This window comes from Candida oxycetoniae (assembly GCF_023343755.2).
Source record: "Candida oxycetoniae strain CBS 10844 chromosome Unknown scaffold1, whole genome shotgun sequence".
NCBI classification, from domain to species: Eukaryota; Fungi; Ascomycota; class Pichiomycetes; order Serinales; family Debaryomycetaceae; genus Lodderomyces; species Lodderomyces oxycetoniae.
In genome coordinates, this window is record NW_026055370.1 from 384,586 (window position 1) to 410,404 (window position 25,819).

Here is a 25,819-nt window from a genome sequence, read left to right on the forward strand (position 1 = left end):
GAGTCTCGGCTATTGAAGGCAGTGAAAGAGGGGAATATATGCAGGACAACACAACAAGCAACACTATCGAGCAGAGCGAGATAGTGTTGCAACAAGCTGCTAAGAGTGACTATCGAGCAAAGCGAGATAGTCCATATCTGCTCTCTTTTCTGTATTTCAACACTATATAGCAACACTATCGAGCAACGTTATCGAGCAGAGCGAGATAGTGTTGCAACAAGCTGCTAAGAGTGACTATCGAGCAAAGCGCGATAGTCTATGTCTACTCTCTCTTCTGTATTTCAACACTATCGAGCAATAGACTATCGAGCAGAGCGAGATAGTGTTGCAACAAGCTGCTAAAAGTGACTATTGAGCAAAGCAAGATAGTCTATATCTGCTCTCTCTTCTCTATTACAAGACTATCTCACTCTTCTCGATAGTGTTGCATCAAGCTAGTCTGTACTGCTCCACTATCGAGTGAAGTAATACTTGGTAACACATAGTAGCAACACTATCGAGCAAAGAGTAAAGAGTAGAGGGAGGAGAGTAGGGGAAAAGAGACTAGAGTAGAGTAGAGCAGTTATATAGAGAGTAACTCAATCACAAAGAAGATATAAAAATAGTCTAGAGTAAAGAGATAAAGTGTAAAGAGTATATAAAATAGAGACGAGTAGAGAGTGACCAAAAGAGTAGTGAGTGACTAAAAGAGTAGTGAGTGAATAGAGGGTACTCGATAGTGTCACTAATCAGTGGTGCTCCACTATCTCGCTCTGCTCGATAGTGTCGTTAGAGGAGCAAAGACATCGCTGGCGTCGCCTCTGACACCACTAGTGGCTCCGCTAATGGATGGAATATATTACATCATTTCTAGTCTATAACAATAGATTATCAAAACAAACCAATCTACCTTCATCTTCTATCTTCTATCATCTATAAATAAAAATGTATTCTAAAACACACGGGAGGATAAAACAAGCAAAGTGCTCAGTGTCGGTGGCAGTCAGTGCTGCTAGGCAGTGCTGCTGAGCTATGCTGTTCCACTATCTCGCTCTGCTCTATAGTGTTGTAACAAGCTATCAAGTGTTGCTCCACTATCTCGCTCTGCTCTATAGTGTTGTAACAAGCTATCAAGTGTTGCTCCACTATCTCGCTCTGCTCGATAGTGTCGATAGTGTTGTAACAAGCTATCAAGTGTTGCTCCACTATCTCGCTCTGCTCGATAGCGGCGTTCTGCTCGATAGTGGGCAGCTTCATCTTGCTTTATTCTTCTTCTCAATATAGGCCTCCTTTGCCAATTTAATCAAACTATCCAACTCTCCACTATTCTCACACATACTGTAAAACAAACTTTCCTTATTAATTATCAACACATATGGATTATCGTATTCGACAACCTGTCCAGCATCCATTACCAAAATCTTATCGTAATCAATAATCGTTCTTAATCTATGAGCTATAGTCAATATAGTGCTTTCACCAAATTGTTCTCTAATAGTTTGTTGAATCATCGAGTCCGATTTGTAATCAATCGATGATGTTGCTTCATCCAAGAGAATGATTTTAGGGTTCTTCAACAATGATCTTGCCAAACACACAAGTTGTCGTTCACCTTGTGACAAGTTACCGCCACCTTCTGTAATGGCATTTTCCAAGTTATGGAATTTGTTCTGATTCTCGTCCATTACAGCAACAGCATCAACATCAATGGTGGTGGCGGCTGTGACTGTGCTGGTCTCTAGTGAGCTCGTTTCATCGCTAATCAAATTAACTCTCTTTAGAGCTTCAAAGATTTGGCCATCTGTGTACTCATCAAATGGGTCCAAATTGGATCTAATAGTACCTACAAATAATGTAGGATCTTGTGGAATTATAGTGATTGCTTGACGCAAGTTGCGTAATCCAATAGTGGTAATATCTACCCCATCAATCTTAATTGTACCATTTTCGGGGTCCAAGAATCGGAAAAATGCTGTAATGATTGTTGATTTACCAGCACCAGTACGACCAACAATACCAACCTTGTTATGTGGCTGAATATCAAATGATACATTCTTAATTACCCTAGGCAACTCAGGTGAATACCTTAAACTGACATCTTTAACTGAAATATGACCCTGATCTGGCCAGTTCTTTGGTGGCTCGGTTTCTTTAATCTCATAAGGTGGTTCTTGCTCAACTTCAAGATATTCCTGCAATCTTTCAACTGAATTCATGTTCATTTCAACATTGGCATAAAGACGAACAATCCATAATGCACTTTCACTAAAGGCTATAGCGTATGATAATGATAAACCAGCTAAACCGGCGTCAATTTTACCAACTGAAAGCAACACAAAAACACCAGCAAAAAACATCACTAATGATCCAACTGCATCAATTCTGAATGAAAGCCATCGATTAGCAACCCACAAGTAAAAAAATGGTCGATTGTTGTTATCAATAGCCTGTAAATTTTGTTTCATAAATCTAGATTCAATACCATATGCTCTGATAGTAGCCACACCGTTCAACGATTCTGAAAAATGTTGATGGATTGGTGATTTGGTAATGGACTCGTATCTTTTCAATTCTCTTGATAAGGTCAAATAGAAATATCCCACAAGGTAGTACAAAAGGGATATGATCAATGCAAATATAAGGAACCCAGGGGTAATAAAGGAGATTAAAATCAATGTAGAAAAACACTGAACAAAACAAATAAAAACTCCTTCTGCAAATGGTGTAACCTCTTGATCAACAGATTCAATATCTTTAGAAAATCTATTCATAATACGTCCAATTGGTGTCTTGTCAAAAAACCTCAATTTCGCCCTAAGAATAGTGGTAAGTACACTTTTGAAAATACGATTCGATGCTTCAATACCCGAAAAGAAGGTAACAAATACTCTAAAACTTGCAGTGAATGAATAAGCAAATCCAATTATAGCATAGACTGTGATGTAGTATAATGTTGAATGCTCCTCCTTAAACGCACTAACCTGATCAATACCAGAGCTAATAAATTTGATCCCATTAACCACGTAGCGCACACCAAATTGCAAACTTTCAATCACATTGTTATTGGATTGGCTTAGTAGTACTGATGGTGTTGAAGTCAATAAAGAATTGATAGCTTGAGTCGCTTTTTCGCTGTTTAATGACCAGATTCTCAACCAAAATGATTGCAACATGTAAACACTTTGTGACAAAACAAATGCAAGTAAAATGGTTGTCCAAACAGGCCAGCCGCCAAAGACTTTGGCATAAGCAATGTAAACCTTTAATCCAACAACTCCTTCGGCTTTGCCTTCTTCTTCAATTAGTTTTCCATCACTTTTTTTGGCGTGTGACTCATCATTATCATTCTCCCCTCCTTCCCCTTCCTCATCGTTGTCGTCATTTTGTTTCAAATTCTTCAACTTTTGTTCAATAATAGCTGCTCTTGTCTTCATCTCGTTATTCTTGTCATTCAAAGATTGCAAATTTGCACTCGATGAAGTTCTTGAATTCAAAACTGAAGTCTTGATCAATTCATCATCTCCCAAATCCCCCAATGTCAATAACTCTTCTGTTGTACCTTGATTTTTAACTCTTCCGTTTTCCATAACTACAATCCATTCTGCATTTTGTGCTGTTAATGCAACATTGTGGCTCACCAAAATACACGTTCTATTTTCCATTAAGGGACCAGTGATGCAGTTTTCATATATCCATAATGCAGTATGAGAATCCACCGCTGACAAACAATCATCAAGCAACAAATGTTTGGAGTTTGAGTATAATGCCCTTGCTAGAGACACACGTTGCTTTTGACCTCCTGATAAAGCAATACCCTTTTCTCCAATTTCCGTTTGGTCACCAGCACCTAATATCTGCAAATCACGAACCAATCCACAAGCTTCAATAACTTTGTCGTAACGTTCTTGATTAAAATGAGCTCCAAATATAATGTTTCCTCGAATCGTGTCATTTAATAACCAAGCCGATTGGGAGCAATAAGCCACTGATTCGGTCAATCCAAACTCATCCAAAACCAACTCTTCTCTAGGGATAATACCAGGCAAAAATACTTTACCACTAATCAAGTCCATCTCTCCCAATAAACCTAAAAGTAAGGAAGTCTTACCAGAACCAGTGGGACCAATGATAACGTTTAATTTTCCTGTTTTAAAAGCAATGTTTATATCCCTTAATTTGAAATCAGCTTTAGATGCCGAATTCCATGACAAGTTGGCATTTTGAAATCCAATCTCTGGAGAATTAATATCCTTCTCCATGGCCAACTGGTCGTATTTCGAAGTTTCAGCTTCGTCTAAAAAATCGGCAACTCTATCAAGAGAAACTTTTGACTGAATAACAAACGAAGTCATATCAGCCAACTGGTCCAACGGGGATCTCAACAATGTGAACAAAGATAATGCAGTAAATGCAACTGGGGCAGTTAAAGTGTTTTTCTCAATAATTGTGTAGCAGTAAAATGAAAGCAAGGTAATCAAAGTTGGAGTGATAAACCAAACAAAAGCTGCAACACACCAAACAGCACACCTTTTTTTCAAATAACGTAACTCCTCCTCTCTTATATCCATTGCACTTTCAAAAAACTTATCTTCCCAAGCAAAAAACTTGATTATTCTAATACTTTGAAAAGTCTCATTTAGTTTTTGAATTCTTTTATCTGTAACACCCAACATTTGCTTTTGTAAACGACCCATCCATTGTGCTAAACTATAGTTGATTGGTAATAATACAACAATGGTCAATGAACCAACAAGGGCGCTCCATCCTAACAAGTTGTACAATAATACAGTACAAATAAGAATCATCAATATTGCTCCAACAAAATAGTGCAAATAACCACAAATTTCAGAAACCTTGAACGCATCAATGGCCATCAAATTGATAATTGCACCCAATTCTGCGGTTTTCTTTATTTCTTTTTCTTCTTTCTTGTCTTCCACATCGGTATTTTCCTCTTCTTCATTATATTGTTGTTGTTGTTGTTGTTTGCTGGTCTTTTTGTCATTACCATTGGGCAATGTGTCCTTCTTCTTCTCTTTGGTTGCGCCCGTTTCGGTAACAGTGATTTTCCTCCTCAACGCTTTGGCATAAACCTCTCCTATAATAACGGCCTTCATTCTACAGCAGACTCTTCTTCCCAAAAACAACGAACACCCAGAAGCAATGGTATCAGCCATTTTTGTGATTGGCATCATAAACACAAACGTCCAAGCCAAATTGGTAGATGTCAAAGATGGATCAGCTACATATTCCAAAACCTTTTTCAACAAAACAGATGGGCCGAAAACAAGCACTGAATCAACAATAGCCCAAAATGCTTGGATTGCGAAAAGGAATTTGAAATGCATGAAAATCTTGAAGGTAAATCTCAAAGTTGATTTTGAAGCTTCAAACCCTTTCAAGACGTATAAAGCATAGTCATCTTCTCTTAACCCCCAAATATCATTTTTTTGTAGTGGCAGTTTGTAAGCTCTCCATACCATTGGGTCTAGCCAGCTATACGAAATAAATGATGCGATACTAGACACGTTTTCAGGAGATGGTGTTACACCTGGAGTCACATATAGCTCAGATGGCTTATCGCCAATTTTTGCTGTAAAGTTCAAAGTCAACAAAGCCGAATTGATGATGAATTCGGAAATATAATATACACGTAATGACCAGTCCATTTGAGAAGTGATTAAAGCTGACCGAAACGTGAGCAATGAAGGAAAGAAATTGCAAAAGTATAAAGCTGTAGTGTGAACCCAAAGGTTAGGCAAACGAATTAAGACTTTTCTCAAGTTTGCTACTCTAATGGAAACAATGAAAAAGACATAAATCCAAAAACAAGTTTGCACTAGTGGGATATAGGTGTTTTTGAATTCCATTTGCAATGCTCTCACTACAAAGGGTGCAAAATGCAAAAACAAGGATAGTAGCACCAAGATGTACTCAGCAGATACTCTAACTCTTTCCCCAATATCCTTATAAACATGTTTGACGTACCCGTGCGGTGTTCCGTCGATATTGGTATTGGGCAATCTTGAGAGATCAAAATGCAACGCTTTTAAATCTTCTTTAGACATGTTGGAAGTCGCCCCATACCGATTGTCGCTATTGGAGGCCAATGGCAAAGGAGATTCCCCATTAGAGGCCAATAGGGGACGAGATTCCACATCAGTGTCCAATTGTATTTCTCCTCCATTAGCACGTTTCTGTTTCACAAACAAAACAAGCGACTTTGTCACTAAAATAAATAAGGAAACACCACCAAATATAACTGGAGGGTAAAGATCTAATTTGGATCTTGCACATTTTGTTATATCGTCGAAATCCCAAAACGGGCACTCATGGCCAATACTTGAATTTGAAGAAATTGAAATTTCTTGATAAGACATGATAAAAAATGGAAAAAAAAAATGTATTGTTAACAGCTATAGCACCCTCTGTATCCCTTACCTCTTACCTCTTACCTCTTACCTCTTACCTCTTGCCTCTTATCTCTTATCTCTTATATCTCTTTCTTGCCTCTTCTTTCTTACCTCTTACCTCCTATCTCTCAGCTCTCTTGTCTCTCTTTTAACCTTGCTTGAATTTATCCAGTTAAAGAAAGAAGATTGAAATATTCAGTATAGAGGTGAAAAAAAAAATTGATAACCTTACTAATAAGATGCGATGGAGAGAAAAGTGAGAAGCAAGGAAAGCAATATAATACTATCGAGCGACACTATCGAGCGACACTATCGAGCGAAGCGAGATAGTGGAGCACTAATATCGAGCGAAGCGAGATAGTCTTTGTCTACTCTCTTTAGATTATCTACTCTCTTCAGACTATCGAGTAAAGCTATAGTCTATTTCTGATCTCTCTGTCTTCTCTTGCTAAAGACTATCTTGCTTTGCTTGATAGTCTACATCTACTCTTGCTAAAGACTATCTTGCTTTGCTCGATAGTCTACATCTACTCTTGCTAAAGACTATCTCGCTTTGCTTGATAAACTACATCTACTCTTGCTAAAGACTATCTTGCTTTGCTCGGTAGTCTATCTCTAGAAGAAGGGAACATGAATATTGAATAGCGGGTTTTAATTTAGACTCAGGTTTCATTTTGATTAAGAGGTAAGAATAAAAAGTGGAATAAATTATTAACTATTGAGCAAGCGACACTATCGAGCGGGGCGAGATAGTGGAGCACACTAGCTGCCACTAACTAGCTGCCACCTCTAGCTGCCACTAACTAGCTGCCACCTCTAGCTGCCACTAGCTAGCTGCCACCTCTAGCTGCCACCTCTAGCTGCTATAGTCTATATCCAACCCCCCTGTCTACTCTTTCTATACAGAAGTGGGAAGGGGAAACATGAATATTGAATAGCGGGTTATAGTTGTTTGTAATTTAGACTGGGGGTTCATTTTAATCGCAAGGTAAAAATAAAAGGCACCAAGCCTCGTATTTCCAGTATTAAACTAAAATAAAATCCCAAGCAATTTAAAGACTATTGAGCAATAACTATTGAGCAATAACTATTGAGCAATAACTATTGAGCAATAACTATCGAGTAATAACTATCGAGCAATAACTATCGAGCAAAGCGAGATAGTCTTTATCTGCTTTCTCTTCTCTCTGTAGACTATCGAGCAATAGAATATCGAGCAAAGCGAGATAGTATATCTCTACTCACACGGGTTTAGCTGAATACTGGAAATGCGAGGCTTGGTGGTGGGATTTAGAAAAAAGCTATTGACTACCAAGCAAACCTATAGACTATCGAGCAGAATTATAGACTATCGAGCAGAGCGAGATAGTCTACACCTACTCTCTCTTTAGAGTATTGAGCAGAGCTATAGACTATCGAGCAGAGCGAGATAGTCTACACCTACTCTCTCTTTAGAGTATTGAGCAGCGAGGTAGTTTACATCTACTCTTTCTATAGACTATCTCGCTTTGCTCGATAGTACACATTTTACATTTACTCTTTCTATAGACTATCTCGCTTTGCTCGATAGTCTATTGCTCGATAGTCCACATTTTACATCTTTTCTTCAACATTTATATATTTACAGCCGGCAAAGCACAGAAAAAGATATTCAATCAAGAACTCCCAATCTGTAAAAATTGGCAAAAATAAAAAAACGATAATCTCCTTCCCTAAAACAACAGTGGGAGAACGTAATAACCACTATTTTGTTCTTTTCTTATTCAACTAGTTAGTAGTAGACTCTTTGCCATTTTGCTCAACCTTCTCTTCACCTTCACCTCCTTCTTCATGACCCTCTTCTTCTATTTCTACTTCTCCTTCTCCTTCTCCTTCTCCTTCTTCTTCTCCTTCATTTTCCCCATCCTTATCAGGGACTTTTGAGTTAACAGCATAATCAATAATCATTTTTCTGCCTCTAACTTCTTTACCGTTAAATTCGGCAACAGCCTTTTTCTGAGTTTCTTCGTCAGAAAACTTAACAAATGCAATACCTCTATTCAATGGTCTTCTAGGAGCATCAAATGTTTCCCTCTTCTTATAAAACTTTCTTATTGGCACATGGATCCATTTTGGTTTCAATTCTTCAAAAACTTTGGAAAGCACTTTAACATTGACTTTATAGTCCAAATTAGTAACAAAAATAGTATCTGTTGATTTTTCACCTTCTGGCGCATGGTTGCCATTTACCAATTTGGACTTGGATTTGGCACCACCACCAGAAATTCCATTTTCATCGTTTCCTTCAGCAAAACCCTCTTTTCCCCTTTTCGCATCCTTCTTCTTCAATTTTTTGGCATTTTGGTATTCTTCCCTTTTGGCCTTATAAGCTTCAATCTTGATCAACTTCTCTTCCTCGGTTGGTGGAGGAACTGCCTTTTTGATGAAAATAATTCTTCTTTGTAATTTTTGACCATTATAGTTGGCAATTGCCTTATCAGCTTCCTCTTTATTCTCAAATTGAACAAAAGCAAATCCCAAATGCAATTTGAAAGTTTGATCGTCTCTTGTTCTCTCCTTAAAAGGAATCTCTACATCAGTGCTGAATAAATAAAAAAAAAAAATTTGTTAGTAAAAAATCAATCACACAGAAAAAAGAAAAAAGTCTCCAGTTGTTTTTTTTTTTCAACATACACTTTCAAGTCCAGAAACAATTGTCTCAATTCTTCTTCGGTTGCCTTATAGTCGAGATTTCCAACGTAAATTCTATCTTCAATTACAGGTTTAGCAGCGGTAATGTTAACGGCTTCTTCAGTTACTTCAGTCATGACTCAATAAGATATTTTTCCAACTCACACACGGGTTTTGGTTGTAAAAAAAAATATATATATATATATATTTGGCGAGCTTAAATAAAAAAAATTTCTCTTTCTTCTTTAACGTGTTCTCTTTTCTCTCGCCTTGAAACTGTTAGTTGGTGTTTACCGTTGGCCCTATTTTTACTAGGATTAACCTTCTTAGTTCAAGTGATGGATTGATTCTTGTAATGGAATAAACTCTATCCTTTAATAGAAGAAGATACAAATCACAAAGTTTTTTTTTCTTTCATTTTTGCTTCAATATTTTTTTCGCTCGTCTTCTTTCATTTGGTAGCGTTTGGTATAGTCAGCAAATAAAACTAGCAATACTAGCAACACTAGCGACACTAGCGAGCAGCGACACTAGCGAGCGAAGCGAGCTAGTGGAGCGGTAGAAGTAAGCAACGACACTAGCGAGTGAAGCGAGCTAGTGGAGCAGTAGAAGTAAGCAACGAAACTAGCGAGCGAAGCGAGCTAGTGGAGCAGTAGAAGTAAGCAGCGACACTACGGAGCGAAGCGAGCTAGTGGAGCAGTAGAAGTAAGCAACGACACTAGCGAGTGAAGCGAGCTAGTGGAGCGGTAAAAGTAGAGACTCGTAAGCAGCAACACTACGGAGCGAAGCAACCTAGTGGAGCGGTAAAAGTAGAGACTCGTAAGCAGCAACACTACGGAGTGAAGCAACCTAGTGGAGCAGTAAAAGTAGAGGCTTGTAAGCAACGACACTACGGAGCGAAGCGAGTTAGTGGAGCAGTAAAAGTAGAGGCTTCTCTCCTGGAGCTGGTGAGAGTTGGTAAAGTTAGAGACTAAACTCTTTTTTCTCGTCTAGTCTAGTCTCCTATCTGTTTGCAGAGGACCATTTTCACCCATTACAAATGCATCATATCAAAACTATTAAGGATATGAAACCTTTATATAAGAAATCTCTAGAGGTCATCTTTGATGGTGCTTACTTTTTTGCAACTTGGTAGCTCTACAAATCATCCCACCAAACTGCTGGAACTTTCATAAAGCATTCACAGATCATTCACAGCTTTCACAGCTTTCACAGCTCCATAGAGCTGGCTGCGAAGCATTCACAGCTTTCACAGCTTCATAGAGCTGTCTTCAAAGCATTCACAGCATGTACAGCTTCATAGAGCTGGCTCACAAATCATTCTCTTTCCCTTTAAGCTAATTTAATTATTGAGATTAAAATCTACCATTTCTTATACCTGAAACTCGAGTTATAAATCGCTTCTAAATTCTACCTAAACAATTCAAACATGGATTCACCGCGTTGACACCCACTTGAAATACACAATTAACACAAAAGAGTCGCCATCGCACTAAAAATGGTCTAGCCCACACGGGGTTTGATTATCACAAAAAAGTCGCCATCTCACTAGTGTTGGTGACAGCTAGTGTTGCTGACAGCTAGTGTTGCTGACAGCTAGTGTTAATGACAGCTAGTGTTAATGACAGCTAGTGTTGATGACAGCTAGTGTTGCTGACAGCTAGTGTTGATTACAGCTAGTGTTGCTGACAGCTAGTGTTGCTGACAGCTAGTGTTGATGACAGCTAGTGTTTATAACAGCTAGTGTTGATGACAGCTAGTGTTGATGACAGCTAGTGTTAATTACAGCTAGTGTTTATAACAGCTAGTGTGCTCCACTATCTCGCTCTGCTCGATAGTGGAGGTGTAGCCCATTTTACAAAGAGGCAAAAATAAATACGTAAATTTTTGCATTCTATTTAACTCTGCATATGCCGTTGTCTTGAAGGCGATACCAATGCAATTACCAACAATATATTTTCTCCACAACAAGCTTTTGAAAGTGGAATTGGACTTGCATTGATAATCAGGAGAAAATGGTGATTAAAAGTGATTAATTAAAGGGTGATCGACTCTTATGAGTAGTAAGTGGTTCTCCACTATCTCGCTTCGCTCGATGGTGATTCATGGGGGGGAGGGGGGTAGGGGGGTGTCATTGCGCTTTTCTCACTTCAATTTGCTAAACAACCTTGGTGCAACACAATCATTGATACAATGCTGTAAATGGAAAAACTCCTCTACACAGTCCTCCTTATAGTGTTTGTGTGCGTAATCTGGCTCTTCCATTTCTTTCTTAACTCTCTCAACACATTCTTCGAAATGGTGGTCAAATGGCTTACAAGCAGCTGTATTCTTACACTCTTCACTCAACTTCTCCAATGGGTCCTGAGATTCTTCTTCATCGTCTTCATCCTCATCGTCGTCGTCGTCTTCATCCTCATCTGCTGCATCCTCCTTTTCAGCTTCTGGAGCCTCAGAGTTAGCTACCTCGTCTTGGGTATCATCTCCCTTCTACAAAATTCCCATCAAGGTTAGTACTGTACCAATTAAAAAAAAAAAAAGTCTCAATCTACTCTTGTCACTCGTCTAGTCTCTTTCAAAACGTACTTCGTCAGCATATGCTACTGGTAAGACATTCTCTAACAAATCCTTAAAAAACGACATCTTTGGGTCCCTGAATATCTCAAAACTCTTTAATCCAAGTTTGGGTTCTTTTAACTCTACTCCTTCTTTCAACTGTTCATTTTTCAATTTCAATAGCTGGATTTTTTTTCAATGAAAAGAGTTGGTAGCGTTCTCCTTCTAGTGTCATTTTGGGCCTAGCATTGGTAAATTGCGTAATATGGAAAAATCGCTTGTTTAATTGGCTGGGAGCAGAAGAAAAAATGCTATATAGAGTGGTGTGCTACCATATGGAGACACACTGAAGCTCACAGAGACTCGCAGAGACTCACTAAGACTCACTATCGAGGAACGAGATAGTGAGTAGGCACCTGCCTTTCAACACTGAGACTCACTGAGACTCACTATCGAGGAACGAGATAGTGAGTAGGCACCTGCCTTTCAACACTGAGACTCACTGAGACGCACTATCGAGGAACGAGATAGTGAGTAGGCACCTGCCTTTCAGTACTGAGACGCACTATCTCTTTCCTCGATAGTGAGTAGGCAACATAGTTAAATATTACTAAACTTTCTATAAATTAATTAGTAGCTATCTCTCTTTTCCTTCGTGGCTATCTCTTGTGACCATCTCTTTTTCCTTGGTAACTAGTCTCTCTCTCCATCTACAATCTATCGACTGCTCTCTTTCTCTTGCTACTTTTTTTCTATTGACTGCTGTCTTTATCTTTCGACTAGACTCGTTTCACTCTTCTAGTCTTTAGTCTAGTTTTTTTTGCACCAATTTGGCTCAAACTCAGTAATATTACTACAAACAAATCTACTTCTACATTATTGAACAAATCGAGATAACATTGTCTACACACACACACACTCTATCTACATTCTATGGACTAGACTCGTTTCACTCGTCTAGTCTCTCTCTTTCGACTGGTCTCTTTCTTTTTCGACTGGTCTCTTTCTCTTTCGACTAGACTCGTTTCACTCGTCTAGTCTTTAGTCTCTAGTCTCCTCCTTCATGGCTATCTCGTATATTTTCCTATTAGTGTCAAAAGGATTATCAATATACAAATTGTGTCCGCCTTCGGCAATCTCATCGTATACAAAGTGTTGTTGCAGCTGTCGAGTTTTTAATTTTGCAATCAATTTCTCTCCTGCCTCAGAATTCATAAAATCATATTCTCCATAGAATAAATAAAAATTAAACTTGAATCTCTCAGGGTTAAAGTCAAATGCTGTGACAAATTTATCGTACAAGGGCCATTTGCTCACAGTTGCAGGAGTCAACAAGTATCTAACGTAAATGTCACTATGACTTCCATTTGATATCGAGTTGTACAAATATTCCACAATTAGTTCAATCTCCTTTTTAGAGCCATACACCAAATCATTCCCGCTGGTGAAAATCTCCTCTGCACCCCCGTGCTTAACAATCAACTTGTTGATCTTGGCAAGTTTGGGAAGCCACATTTTGAAATACATTTTCACTCCAAATGGGCCTAAATAAGGTAAAAATCTAGGTAAATATGGAATCTTGTAGTACCATTGCAAAATGTGACTTTGCGATAGTATCGGGAGCCGACTAAGAAATTTATATGTTGTTGGGTCCAAATTGGGTTTCTCTATAGCATTCGTAATCTTATCATCGTTTGTAATCGCCATAACGTGTCTCTCTAAACCAACTGGGGACAATAAAATGAGGTTCCGGATCTTATTTGGGTTTCTTAATGCATATGACCCACACCAGTACGCTCCAAAGGAATGTCCTATTAAGAAATCAATTTGTGGAATCTTACTAGCTTCTCTCCATTGATCAATTGCCGTACAGTAAAATGACTCCATATCCTCCAAAATCGGCTTGAAATAAGACTGGTAACGTGCAAAGTTCTCTGGACACAATTGATACCCATCAATTAGCTTATAATACTTTTTGTATAACCTCTTTGGCTTATCGGGATCTTCATTATCGAAAAGCTTTATTTCTGCACATGGCGGGATCTTCCATGAAACTGCCTTATTCTCCAATTTGGGGTTAGATGAAAGTCCAAATGTGATATTATCTAGAAAATGTACATGGTAGTTGAACTTGGTGCTTGTTTTAAACTGATTTATGATTTGGAAATTTCGCGCAAAACAACCTAATGATGCACCATATCCATGTATGAAAACCAAATGTTTGGTTGGTAAATTCTCGCCATTAATAACCTTGAACCCTACTTCGTTGATGTAATTGCCATTTTGGTCTGTTACTACCTGTTTTGCAACTTTCATTACTCCAGTATTCTCCAATGACTCAGGGACCATCAAATCGATCAACTCGTTTTGTATGGTAGCAAGTCTATTTGCAGATAACGAATTCCACCATATCTTGATACACTTTTTAAACGGTAGAGTCTTGGAAAATATTTTATTTACTTGATAACTCTTGGGTAGTATAAATTTTGAGCCATTCTTTGTAGAAAAACACCGTACAAATCTGCATTTCCACCCGGTTTGAATCATTGAATCGCACCTTAATCTTTTAAATCTCATCTCTATTCCCCAGAATGAAAAATACTATATATAGTTAAAAAAATAAAAAGAAATAAAATAAATAAATAATAAAGCGCTTTATGTGTTTTTCCGAACAAGCAATCGGATAAATCTTTTCGCAGCCAAAAAAAACTAAAACAAACAAACAGACAAACAAACACACACGGGTGTTGCTAGTCGGTGACAGCTACAAAGTGTTCCTCCACTATCTTGCTCTGCTCAATAGTGTTGGGTGTTGCTATAGACTATCTCGTTCTTCTCGATAGTGTCCTCTTGCTATAGACTATCTCGCTTTGATCGATAGTCTACGGATTTTACTGATAACTCAATATTTCATTGGCAAGCTTTGAGCGGGCGATTTTGAGAATGCCAAGCTCACATCATTTTCGTCGTCCTCGTATCCCTCTACTCCCTCTACTGCTTCAACATCATGATTCAACAACTCCTCTTCAAATAGTTCAACATCAATCAGCTCCTGTTCATACCACCCTGTTTCAAATGGCTTAGTTTTTGGAATTCCAGTTTCAATGGGGAAGTAATAGCATAGGCCAGCGTAAATGATAAATGCCGAACAAAATCCCATAAAGAAATTGATCCTATAAACTTGGATTGCGCCAAGGGGTACATTATGTGTACCTGTTTGACCAACAAATCCAACAATATTCGGCAAGATACCACAGATATAAGCAACATATGCTCTCCAATTAAGACCAATCTTGTTGTATGCGTACATTGATCTTTGACATGGATTATTTGGCACGTTTGGCGAATACAATTGCGCAAGCTTCAAATATCCTCTTCTTACATAGTAATAATCACAAGCAACAACTCCAGCAATAGAAGAAAGGAAAACCGAATAAGCTGACAAGTATGTGGTAAATCTAGATGACGTCGAGATCAATTTCCATGGACAAATAGCCAAGGCAAGAAAAGCACAAATGTATCCACCCCTTCTAATATTTACAAATCTTGGTAAGATAGCTGTGCAATCAGTACCGAATGACAAGGAATTTGCAGAAATATTGGTCCCCAATTGAGCCAATGCAAATGCCGCCGAAATGAAAAATACACCAGCACGATTACCTGGAGTGTAATTATCCAAGAATCTTCCCAAGACATCCAAAGGAGACCAATAAGTTTCACCATACTTGTGCTCTGCTGCCGATGTCACCAATATACCAATTAACGATGTGATTGAAAAGCAAACTGGAATCGAGATTGTATAAACCAAATACTTCATTGCAAATGAAGGCTTATCTGCAAAACGTGAAAAATCGGGAGAATTCACTATTAAAGTAGCAAAATTTGCCAAGGCGTTCATTGAAGATTCAACAAATGCCCATGCCAAAGCTGATCCTTGTAAGCCTGACTTTTGATTCAAAGTAGGGCCTAACCCTTTACAATTAATTAGTGTCCAAATTAAAAACCCAAACCCGGCAACTGGAGCAACATAAGCCTTTACAGTAAACAAGTGTCTAATTTTGTGTGGCGGGAACCAGATAAATGGCAATTGAAACAACCAAAACAAGAATATCCCCAAAAATTGAAAAGTAGTTAAATCTGCATCAGATATGGTATCTGGGATCTTTTTTGGAAGATCTTTACCAAAGATTGCATGTAGCATCAATTGAAAAGTTGGACCAGCAACTGCAGTTTGCACAGCAAACCAAATGCATGACATAAACACTCTATTGATAATCGGCCATAGAGAGCCATAGATTCCAAAAGATGACCGAACTGCTACCGGGAAAGAAATGTGGTATTGTATACCGACTCGGGCACCGATACTAACAAAGATACCACAAAGGAAATAGCCTAGCCAAACTGATAGCCATGTCATCCACCAGTTCATGTTCAGTGGAGCTTGCATTCCAGTTGCCGCGATTTGCCAAGTATTGATATTAAAAGAATCGGCGATCCAAAAAAAGACATAATTGTACCAAGACCATTGTCTTCGTGAGCTCTCGACAGGTTTCAAATCATGGTTATATAAGAACATCTGTGCCGTGGTTAAATGTCCTTTTGGCTGAACTTCAAGAAACTTGATAATCTTTTGCCATAGCGTCATTTGGGAGCTAACGTCTTCTATTGAAGCCTGAAAACTGTCAATATCAACATTGCTAATTATTGATTTTTCAGCAAACCCATACCCTTTAATATCAGCACCAGCATCAGCACCCGCATCAGCACCCGCATCAGCACCCGCATCAGCACTCTTCATTATTGGCAAGGAGGTGAAAAAACTTTGAAAACTCAAGTTAGTTGACACATTTCAGTACTTTTATATAATTCTTCCCCCTTCGTGCCCCCCCCCCCCCACACACCTTTTTAACACCTTTGGCCTTTTCCTATCAATCAATTTTTAATCTTTCATTATCAACCTGATAAACATTGCTGCATTTTATCAATTGTATACAGGATCTCATCTCTAAAATACTTGTTTTCTCGCTATCAAAAATTTCATTGTGTTTTTATTGAAGGATTATTTATTACGTTGTAGCACATATCGATACAGAGGGAAGCATAGAAAGTGAAGAAATAATTAGAAGCATCTTGCCTCCTTAGTAAATTTACAGATATTGTCCAACTCCTAGTTACACCAAATCACTAATATGTACTTGCTAATATGTACTTGCTAATATGTACCTACTAATATGTAATTTAGTAGAGCAGATCGTTTATCAAGCACCTCATGCTACTCTGATAACTCTTGTTTAATCTTTGTTGAAAAATGTGTAATCAATATCCATACTAAATTTTATTGGATTAATTGGCACGGCAATATCCGAACTTTTTTCTATGCAGTATATTATCGAGCAGACACTATCGAGCAAACACTATCGAGCAGAGCGAGATAGTGTCGTAACAAGCTACAAAGTGTTGCTCCACTATCGAGCAACACTGTCTAGCATTGTGCTCCACTTTTATTGAGCAGCACTGACTAGCAGCACTGACTAGCGGTGTCGAATAGTCACGTGAGGAGGTGTCGAGTAGTCACATAATAGAGGTGTTGCATAATCATATAATAGAGCAGAGCGAGATAGTGGAGCAACACTGCCTAGCAGCACTGACCGCCACCGACACTGAGCACTCTGCTTGTTTCATCGTCCCGGCGGGATCCACTATCTCGCTCTGCTCGACAGTGGAACAACACTGATTAGCTGCCCACTAGTGGTTTCTATTATTGCTCTACCTTCTTTTCTCTTTGTGAGCTGAAACCGCGAAAGTTGCAAAAAAAGCTCCACTATCAAGCAAAGCGAGATAGTGCCATCTGTTTGTAATAGCTTACAATAAGAGTCCAAGGGATAAATTGGTCAATGCTCCACTACCAAGCAAAGCAAATAGCTTCATTAGTCAATACTCCACTATCAAGCAAAGCAAATAGCTTCATTAGTCAATACTCCACTATCAAGCAAAGCAAATAGGGTCATTAGCCAATGTATTCTATCTCGCTTAGCTCGATAACGTCGCGATAGTGTCGCGGATTTTTTTCAAGAATTCCTAAAAGAGATTTTCAAAACGACTTTTTATCAAGAATTAAAATAGTACAATTCTCGGAATAGATGATAGAGTGTAGATAGAGAAAGAGTAGATAGAGAGACTAGCGATAGAGTGTAGATAGGGAAAGAGTAGATAGAGAGACTAGCGATAGAGTGTAGCTAGATAAAGAGTAGATAGAGAGACTAGCGATAGAGTGTAGATAGGGAAAGAGTAGATAGAGAGACTAGTGATAGAGTGTAGCTAGTCGGTGTTGCTCCACTATCTCGCTTTGCTCGATAGTGAGATTATGATGTCATGCATCCACCAACTAGTTGCAGCTAATTGCAAGAGACTTATTTGGTAAATGGAACTTTAATTGCATAAAGTTTATTGTTTATTTTTAAGGGGGAATGATTGTCATCTTAAAGGGTAGCAATTATAACTTCAATAGCAATTACACCAGACCAATATATAAGAATCTATTGAGTTGTTGCTTTTTGCACTCTTTTTATTTAGAGAAAAAGGGTAGGTAGAAAATGGTCAAGGTTTTAATTGCACTTACTTCGTACAACGAACCATTCTATCCTGATGGACAAAAGACTGGTGTTTTCGTTACAGAAGCAATAGTGCCATACTTGGAATTCGTTCAGAAAAGGTATGACGTTACCTTTGCATCAGAAACAGGTACTTTTGGCTATGACGAAAAGAGTACTGTTTCTGAATTTTTGAGTGGTAAAGAAAAGGATGTTTTTGATGATGCAAATTCAACTTTTAACGTTGCACTTAAAAATATCAAAAAGGCCTCAGATTTGGAAGACGAGGATTTTGATGTCTTTTTCGCAAGTGCTGGTCATGGTACATTGTTTGATTATCCGCATGCTAAAAGCTTGCAAAAGATTGCTGCCAAGACATGGGCCAATGGTAAAGTTGTTAGCGCCATTTGTCATGGTCCAGCAATCTTTTTGAACTTGATTGATCCAAAGACTCATGAACCGTTGATCAAGGGTAAGAAAATCACCGGGTTCACTGATGAAGGTGAGGATATTTTGAAGATTACTGATATATTGAAGAAGAAGGATTTGTTGACAGTTTCCCAGATTGCCAAAAAGGAAGGAGCTGAGTATGTAGCGCCAAATGGTCCTTGGGACCTGTTTACTGTTGCTGATGGTAAATTGATTACAGGCGTCAATCCACAATCGGCAATGGATACTGCTAGAAAGATTATTGCTGCTGTTGAATCGGTGAGCAATAGCTTGGGAAAGTAGACACTATCGACACTATCGAGCGAAGCGAGATAGTGGAGGAACACTTTGTAGCTGCTACTGACTAGCAACTATCGAGCGAAGCGAGATAGTGAAGGAACACTTTGTAGCTGCTACTGACTAGCAACACCCGAGACTATCTCGCTCTGCTCGACAGTGGAGGAACACTTTGTAGCTGCTACTTACTAGCAACACCCAACATTATCTCGCTCTGCTCGATAGTGGAGGAACACTTTCTACACTATCTAGTTAGAATTATCCTCAATAGTAATTGAGTTGAAGAGTAGATTTGGAAATGAGTCTCTATGCAACATTAGCAATACCATCGACACTTTGTAGCTTGTTACAACTCTTTATAGCTCGTTGCAACATTATCGAGCAAGGGAGATAGTGGAGCACACTAGTTGCCACCAGCTAGTGTCGATAGCGGGGCACATTGACTAGTTGTCACTAGCGAAAAGGATCTATGATCTAGATCCTATCGAGCAGCGCGAGATAGTAGAGCACATTTACCTCATTCGAATACAAAGCATTTGAATGATGAGAGATAGTGGAGTCAGACTCTTTTGATTGAGTTGAATCAGTGGAGCTAAGATTTAGGATCCTTTTCTATCGAGCACAGCAAGCGGGATGGTAGGGGATGGTAAGGAGGTAATGTAGAGAGGTAATGTAGAGAGGTAATGTAGAGAGGTAATGTAGAGGTACAGAGGTAATGTAGAGGTACAGAGGTAATGTAGAGGTACAGAGGTAATGTAGTGGTACAGAGGTAATGTAGAGGTAGAGAGGTAATGTAGTGGTAAGGATGCAATGTAATGTTAGAGGGGTTTGATTTCAAAATCTTTAAAACTATAGAATAGTTTCTTACAATTTGGAAGAGTCTCGGGTCCCTTGCAATTTGGAGAATCTCTATAGCCAAAGGATAGGGTTCTTTACAATTTGGAGAATCTCTATAGGCAAAGAATAGTCCATTGAGACCACTATCTCGCTCTGCTCGATAGTGGTGACAGTAGAGCTCGCTAAGTAAACGTTTGTGCCCAAGTACGAAAACAGAATCAAAAAAAACAAGCTGAAAATTTCACTTTAATTATTTTTCAAGTTTGATTGATATCAAGGTGATTGGTGAAAAGACTTGCAACTTTATTTTTTGGTAGAGTTTATACCTTTGGGATTTGGTATTGTGGATATCTATAAGCATCTTTCTATCGGTATCTATCTACAAGGTGAGTTATTTCTCTTTCTTTTACCCCCTTTATAGCTTTTTCAAGGAAATGACTAGTTCAATTTTAAGTAAGGTAAAGTTTTATTTCAAATGCACAGTTTGTGCTTTAATTATTGCAGCAAGTGCTTTGTATGGTGTTATTTGCTCGATATTATTAAGGATTGTTGGTAAAATCGAGTATGCTCAGTATTCAGTTGCTAGAACCTTTTTTTACACTTGTAGGTTTCTTCTAGGAATCAACATCAAGATTAAAAATGAACATCTCCTTACAGAGTTGCCAGCTATTGTTATTTCAAATCACCAGTCTGCTCTTGATATTCATGTGTTGGGCAGAATCTTCCAACCTGGTTATACAGTTACAAGCAAGGATTCATTAAAGTATACTCCATTTTTGGGCTGGTTTATGCTTCTCAGTGGTACTTTCTTTTTAAACAGAAGTAAATCGAGTCAAGCTAGAAAAGTATTGAATGGCGCATTGCAGGATTTGAAAAACCAGAAAAGAGCATTGTTTATGTTCCCTGAAGGAACAAGATCGGCTTCGCGGTCTTTAGATATGTTGCCCTTTAAGAAAGGAGCGTTCCATTTGGCAAAGGAGGCAGGAATACCCATTATCCCTGTAGTTGTTAGCAACACCTCAACAATATTCGATGCAAAGAACAAGATTTTCAACACTGGGGAAATCAATATCGAAGTTTTGCCTCCTGTGTCAACAGCTTGCTTAGAGACTAACGAAGACGTTACAAAATTATGTGCCGATGTCAGAAAATCAATGATTGACAAATTGAAGAGCATAGGTTATTCAAAAGTTCCCGGCGTGAAACCAAACCAAGATGATTACTCAACAGAAGATGAAGATGAAGATGAAAATGACACTAATTCTGAGATCGAGGTGATTAGCGAGGGAACTCCGTTAGTATCTGGTGACTAAAGGAAAAGAAGAAGAAAAACAACTTGTCAAGACAACACTGGTGGTGTAGCTAACGCTGCTCCACTATCAAGACAACACTGGTGGTGTAGTTTACGCTGCTCCACTATCAAGACAACACTGGTGGTGTAGCTAACGCTGCTCCACTATCTCGCTTTGCTCGATAGTGTCGCACGATGAGAAGGAGTTTTTCAACTAGAAGAAACGGAATAAAGCACGCATCTAGATAGTTGTATATCCAGATACTTTAGAATGTAATTAAACTAATTTGTATAAAGTGAAACAACCTTCTCTCTCTTGTATTAGTCAGTAATCACTAGTCAATGATTACGGCTTTCTTTTTTGCCTTCTTTTTCTTGGATTTTACTGCAATAATCGGAGCCTCTGTATCATTGGTGATGGGAACTGAAGTCGAAACTGAATCATTACCAGGTTCTTTTTCTGTTTCTTTTTCTTTCTTTTCCTTAGACTCTCCCTGTTTAGCCTTCTTGCTCTTTTTACGTTCTTTGATCTTTTCGGGTTTTGCGATTGAAGTAGCTGCTAATTTCTCTCTTAGAACGTCTAAATCGATATCATATTCATCCCCATTACTTGATGCTTCGGGAATGAAATTTGAATCAAAGTCAAGATTGGCCAAGTTCGATGAATCAATACGTAATATATTATTCTTTGCTTTTGGTTTTCTCTGTCGAGGAGTATCAATATCTATTAGGTTATTGTCTATCTTCTTCTTCTTCTTCTTATTATTGTTATTACTATTGTTATTGTTATCACTGCCTTCAACTGTTTCGTCACCAAGAATAATTACTTTTTCCTTTTTCACTTTCAGTGATTTCTTTTTATTCAGAAAACTATAGTCTTTTTGTGATAAAGACAATAAACCACTATTCAGACTTTCGGAAACAATATTGTCATCGGATTCTGGTGTTTTTTTCTTTGTTGTTTTCCTCTTGGGCTTTTTTTCATCAATACTAAGATAAAACGGATCCTCTTTTAAACGCACTACTCGCTCTGCTTTCTCAGCTTGCATCTCTTCGGTCATCCCTTCGCTCGACAATTGAATCAAGGACATATCACTTTCTTCATCAGTTTCCGACAAGTATAAATTATACGATTGATCGATATTAATGACTTCCTGTTCGCAGTTTGTCATCAAAGGGTGGATTACCAAATCTAAGTCAAGGTCTTCTGGTACAACAATATTGCTTTGCGCATTTTTGGATACCGGATTTAATGGGTATGCCTTGAAGAAAGAAGGCAAAACATGACTGACTAACATCGGTAGTTTGTAAGACTTTAATAGTAAATTTGATACACCATTCTCCGTAGATTCTTTGTCGTTGAGATCTTTAAAGGGGTTTGCTTCAAAAGACTCTGGTATAGTTTTTTTCAAATCTTTATCATCTCCTGAACAAACCAAATTCTCGTACTCACCATCACTAGAGTCCAAACCTGAATCCGAATATGAATCCAGTTCATCATCATCATCATCATCTTCTTCATCTTCTTCATCTTCCTCTTCTCTTTGAGATTGCTTCTCCTTGTTTCTATAAAATTCCAAGTCTCTTGCTAAAAGAGCTTTGATTCCCTTCAAATCATCTCCTGTCATTGCCTCTTGGCATAATTTCAAAAATTCTAGCCATGATAATGCTCGCTCTTGAACTTCATAGTTCAGATGGTTCTCCCAGTTTTTCAAAAACCCAATTAGTCGATACAAGTGATAGCTCAACTCGTCAAATTTTTCCCGCGAAAATTCACCCTCGTTGGAATATACCCTAGTATAATCAGCAGCGATTCCATTGTATATCTTAACCAATGCTTGAATCAAAACTGAAAGTACTCCTGGATCTTGTAACGATAACAACTTAGTTGAAATGATCAAATTTCCATTTCTCGTTGATGTTGAAGCTGCTGATGTTGCTGATGTTGCTGAAGTTGCTGAAGTTGTCATTGTCGTTGTCGTTGACAAATTCAATTTCTGAGCAAGATCATGGTTGATCAAAGAGTTGAATATTTGTAGCTTTTTACCCATGCCTACCACCAAGTCTTCGTCCTCAATCTCAACTTCGTCATAATTACTGACGCCGCTTTTCAACTCTCCTATGTATTCCCCCAAGATCCAGTAGACATACTTGAGAATTACAGGTGAAACTTCCAATATGTTTACATCCAATACTATTTCAACAATAACATTTTGCAACAAATATGCTCTAACAGAGGGGACCTTTGTAGCTAATATAACAAACTCCTTTCCCAACACATTTGCTATCCTATTGGCAATAGCGGGAGATACTGAATTCAAACTTGAGCTTGAGCTTGAGCTTGAGCTTGAATTTGAATTTGGCAAAAGTGTCAAATTCAAAATATCTTTCAAAACTGCAATATACCACTTGAAATTGGGAATATTCTCGTAGTTACCAACAGACGCTATTTCCAAAATCTTCAAGGTAACGTCCAACTTCAAAGTATCATCTACAACCGTTCCCACTGGAACCAACTGCAAAATCATAACCTTAACAACTTCAACGATATTGTCCTCATTAACTAGATAATGCGATACCTCTAATGCTTTTTTTTTGATGATAATGTCTGAGTCGTTCAAACAGTCCATAACAACATCAGAGACTCCCTCCACAGTGTGCATAAACACAGGAAAGATTTTTAAAATATTGATCAATGCAATCAACCCGACAAATTTCAAGTTGGAATCCTTAGTCTTGAAAAAATTCATCAATTGGTCGATGCAAATCTTTGCAGTCTCTTTGTCCTTGTATGACTCTGTGGATAACATCTGCCCATTTACTATACAATTGATACATTCATAGATCAAGGACGATGCTTGTGTTCTCAACATGAGTTCCATTATCGTTGGCAAAATTTTCTTTTTCATTCGGGGTTCGATTTTGGATAAACTTTTGAACAATTTGAGTATTCTAATGATCAACCAGTTATTTTTTGTTTCTTCTAATATGGAAAAGAGCTTTGGCAAGTAATTGAGAAAGATCTTGGGGTTGCTTTTGGAGATCTCGCAAATAACGCTAACGGTGGCACTAACAACAGATATATCCGAATCGTCCAATTTTTCTATAACTCGATGGAAATTCATTTTCAAACTTTCGGGATACTGCAAAAAGATCTTGTACATTGCCAAGATTGTCTTTTTACGAATGTAGGGCTTTGAATGGTTCAATTTCATCAAAACATCGTCATTTATATCTCTAGCCAAATTGCAAGTGACAATAGTAGCTATCCCGCTCAATGCAAGTCCAACTTCGACATGATTTGCCGAATTCAAGTCCTTCTTGAACTGGTTTGTCGCTAGTATTAGCAAATCTTGTTCGTTTTTGAAGCTTTGTGTCGCTGCTAAATAACCAATGCGTTTTTGCTGAAATTTGGATGAGGACATTACTTCCAAAATCTGGAAATTGCACCAGGACATGTCAAAGCCGTACATTTCCAAATATGTCAATTTCAATATCGCCATTGCCTTTGTCTCCAAGTCGGTCGTATGTAGCTCCGTCTTACATTCTTGTATAGCAACATCTAGAAATTTAGCCAAGCTCTCGGGCGATTCCTTAGAATGCAAGCGTATTCCCTTGATAAGATCATTAAGCGACTTCTCAAACAGAATCCCAAATGGTTTAAGTCGTGCTAGCACATCAGAGTTTGGCAATTGAAACGACATACCCTTCCCCCCTTAGCACCCTTGAAACCAGTCACCTATAACCTATTACCTATAACCTACTACCTCCGTTTGAAGAAACACCAGCGTAAACAAAAGCAAGAAGGAAGCAAAGAGCATCGCCTAAAGGTTTTTTTTTCAACCTTGTTGATTCGCACATCTTGAAAATCAAACATTCTTATGGAAGGGATGGAGGATTGAGATACAGAATAGATCTGGGGACTGGATAGACGGTTGTTGTTGCTTAGGGATGGTCAATTTACTGCAAGAGGATCTTGTTGCTTATCATGGGAGTTTGGAAGAAAGGGCAGATGAGCTAGAGGGTGATGAGCTAGAGGGTGATGAGCTAGAGGAAGATGTGCTAGAGGGTGATGTGCTAGAGAGAGATCAGCTAGAGGGTGATGTGCTAGAGAGAGATCAGCTAGAGAGAGATGTGCTAGAGGGAGCACCAACACGGTTGATGAATTTTAATGATGATCTGTTTGTTTCCTCATGTACAGAGGAACATAGTGATGACGATGACGATAGTGGCTCGGATATCGTGAGAGACTTGCTTGACGGTTTATCTACATTTGAGTTGTCCGATTTGTGCAATCTCGGAGAAAATGCAAAGTATTTTATAAACACCCTTTTACAGTCGCTTGACTCAAGCGACCTTGACGAGTCATTGGTCACTGAAGCTCAATTAAGTGGGCATTTGAACAATGAGAATCAGAAACTAATTGAGAAAAGAGAGTTGCTAGCGCAAAAACTCGCCAGGATTCTGCATTTGTTTGAAATCAACTTTTCTTCAACATCAGGAGGTGCCGAAGTAGGTGGTGGGGCAAGAGCAAGGGCTAAAATATCCCGATTGGAGCATTTAAAGAATGAAATTGAGACAATAGAAAACCGATTAGCTCAAATTGTACATGGGAAGAAACCCACATTTGCATTACCATTTGCAAAAGCTAAAAAAAAGACGGGGGTGCTTGAGAAATACCCCATAGAGTACAATCAGGCAAGAGATAAGGTACTTGAAAGAATTGTAGATGATGACACGAGAAACAAGTAGCTTTT

The 25,819-nt window shown here is 38.4% G+C and overlaps 9 protein-coding genes across 9 annotated transcripts; 3 read left to right on the forward strand and 6 right to left on the reverse strand. All coding sequences in view use genetic code 12, as the record gives it.

Annotated features, from left to right (window-relative positions):
• Positions 1-1,009: 1,009 nt before the first annotated feature.
• Positions 1,010-6,359, reverse strand: KGF56_001634 (YBT1; the record flags this gene model as incomplete). The annotated part of the gene is made up of 2 exons (XM_049322778.1): positions 1,010-1,236; positions 1,319-6,359. 2 exons carry the CDS (start codon positions 6,357-6,359, stop codon positions 1,010-1,012), a joined length of 5,268 nt encoding a protein of 1,755 aa, XP_049181361.1.
• Positions 6,360-8,159: 1,800 nt separating this feature from the next.
• On the reverse strand, positions 8,160-9,199 carry SBP1 (Sbp1p; the record flags this gene model as incomplete). Its single annotated transcript, XM_049322779.1, has 2 exons — positions 8,160-8,973; positions 9,066-9,199. 2 exons carry the CDS (start codon positions 9,197-9,199, stop codon positions 8,160-8,162), a joined length of 948 nt encoding a protein of 315 aa, XP_049181362.1.
• A 2,008-nt stretch (positions 9,200-11,207) lies between these two features.
• KGF56_001636 (ubiquinol--cytochrome-c reductase subunit 6) lies at positions 11,208-11,705 on the reverse strand (the record flags this gene model as incomplete). Its single annotated transcript, XM_049322780.1, has 2 exons — positions 11,208-11,549; positions 11,649-11,705. The coding sequence occupies 2 exons, from the start codon at positions 11,703-11,705 to the stop codon at positions 11,208-11,210; spliced, it is 399 nt and encodes a 132-aa protein (XP_049181363.1).
• A 954-nt stretch (positions 11,706-12,659) lies between these two features.
• Positions 12,660-14,195, reverse strand: KGF56_001637 (uncharacterized protein; the record flags this gene model as incomplete). The annotated part of the gene is made up of 1 exon (XM_049322781.1): positions 12,660-14,195. One exon carries the CDS (start codon positions 14,193-14,195, stop codon positions 12,660-12,662), a length of 1,536 nt encoding a protein of 511 aa, XP_049181364.1.
• Positions 14,196-14,520: 325 nt separating this feature from the next.
• DAL4 (allantoin permease) lies at positions 14,521-16,416 on the reverse strand (the record flags this gene model as incomplete). The annotated part of the gene is made up of 1 exon (XM_049322782.1): positions 14,521-16,416. One exon carries the CDS (start codon positions 16,414-16,416, stop codon positions 14,521-14,523), a length of 1,896 nt encoding a protein of 631 aa, XP_049181365.1.
• A 1,795-nt stretch (positions 16,417-18,211) lies between these two features.
• On the forward strand, positions 18,212-18,940 carry GLX3 (glutathione-independent methylglyoxalase; the record flags this gene model as incomplete). The annotated part of the gene is made up of 1 exon (XM_049322783.1): positions 18,212-18,940. The coding sequence occupies one exon, from the start codon at positions 18,212-18,214 to the stop codon at positions 18,938-18,940; it is 729 nt and encodes a 242-aa protein (XP_049181366.1).
• Positions 18,941-20,205: 1,265 nt separating this feature from the next.
• SLC1 (1-acylglycerol-3-phosphate O-acyltransferase) lies at positions 20,206-21,084 on the forward strand (the record flags this gene model as incomplete). The annotated part of the gene is made up of 1 exon (XM_049322785.1): positions 20,206-21,084. One exon carries the CDS (start codon positions 20,206-20,208, stop codon positions 21,082-21,084), a length of 879 nt encoding a protein of 292 aa, XP_049181367.1.
• A 313-nt stretch (positions 21,085-21,397) lies between these two features.
• Positions 21,398-24,766, reverse strand: APL5 (Apl5p; the record flags this gene model as incomplete). The annotated part of the gene is made up of 1 exon (XM_049322786.1): positions 21,398-24,766. One exon carries the CDS (start codon positions 24,764-24,766, stop codon positions 21,398-21,400), a length of 3,369 nt encoding a protein of 1,122 aa, XP_049181368.1.
• A 247-nt stretch (positions 24,767-25,013) lies between these two features.
• On the forward strand, positions 25,014-25,814 carry KGF56_001642 (uncharacterized protein; the record flags this gene model as incomplete). Its single annotated transcript, XM_049322787.1, has 1 exon — positions 25,014-25,814. The coding sequence occupies one exon, from the start codon at positions 25,014-25,016 to the stop codon at positions 25,812-25,814; it is 801 nt and encodes a 266-aa protein (XP_049181369.1).
• Positions 25,815-25,819: the final 5 nt, after the last annotated feature.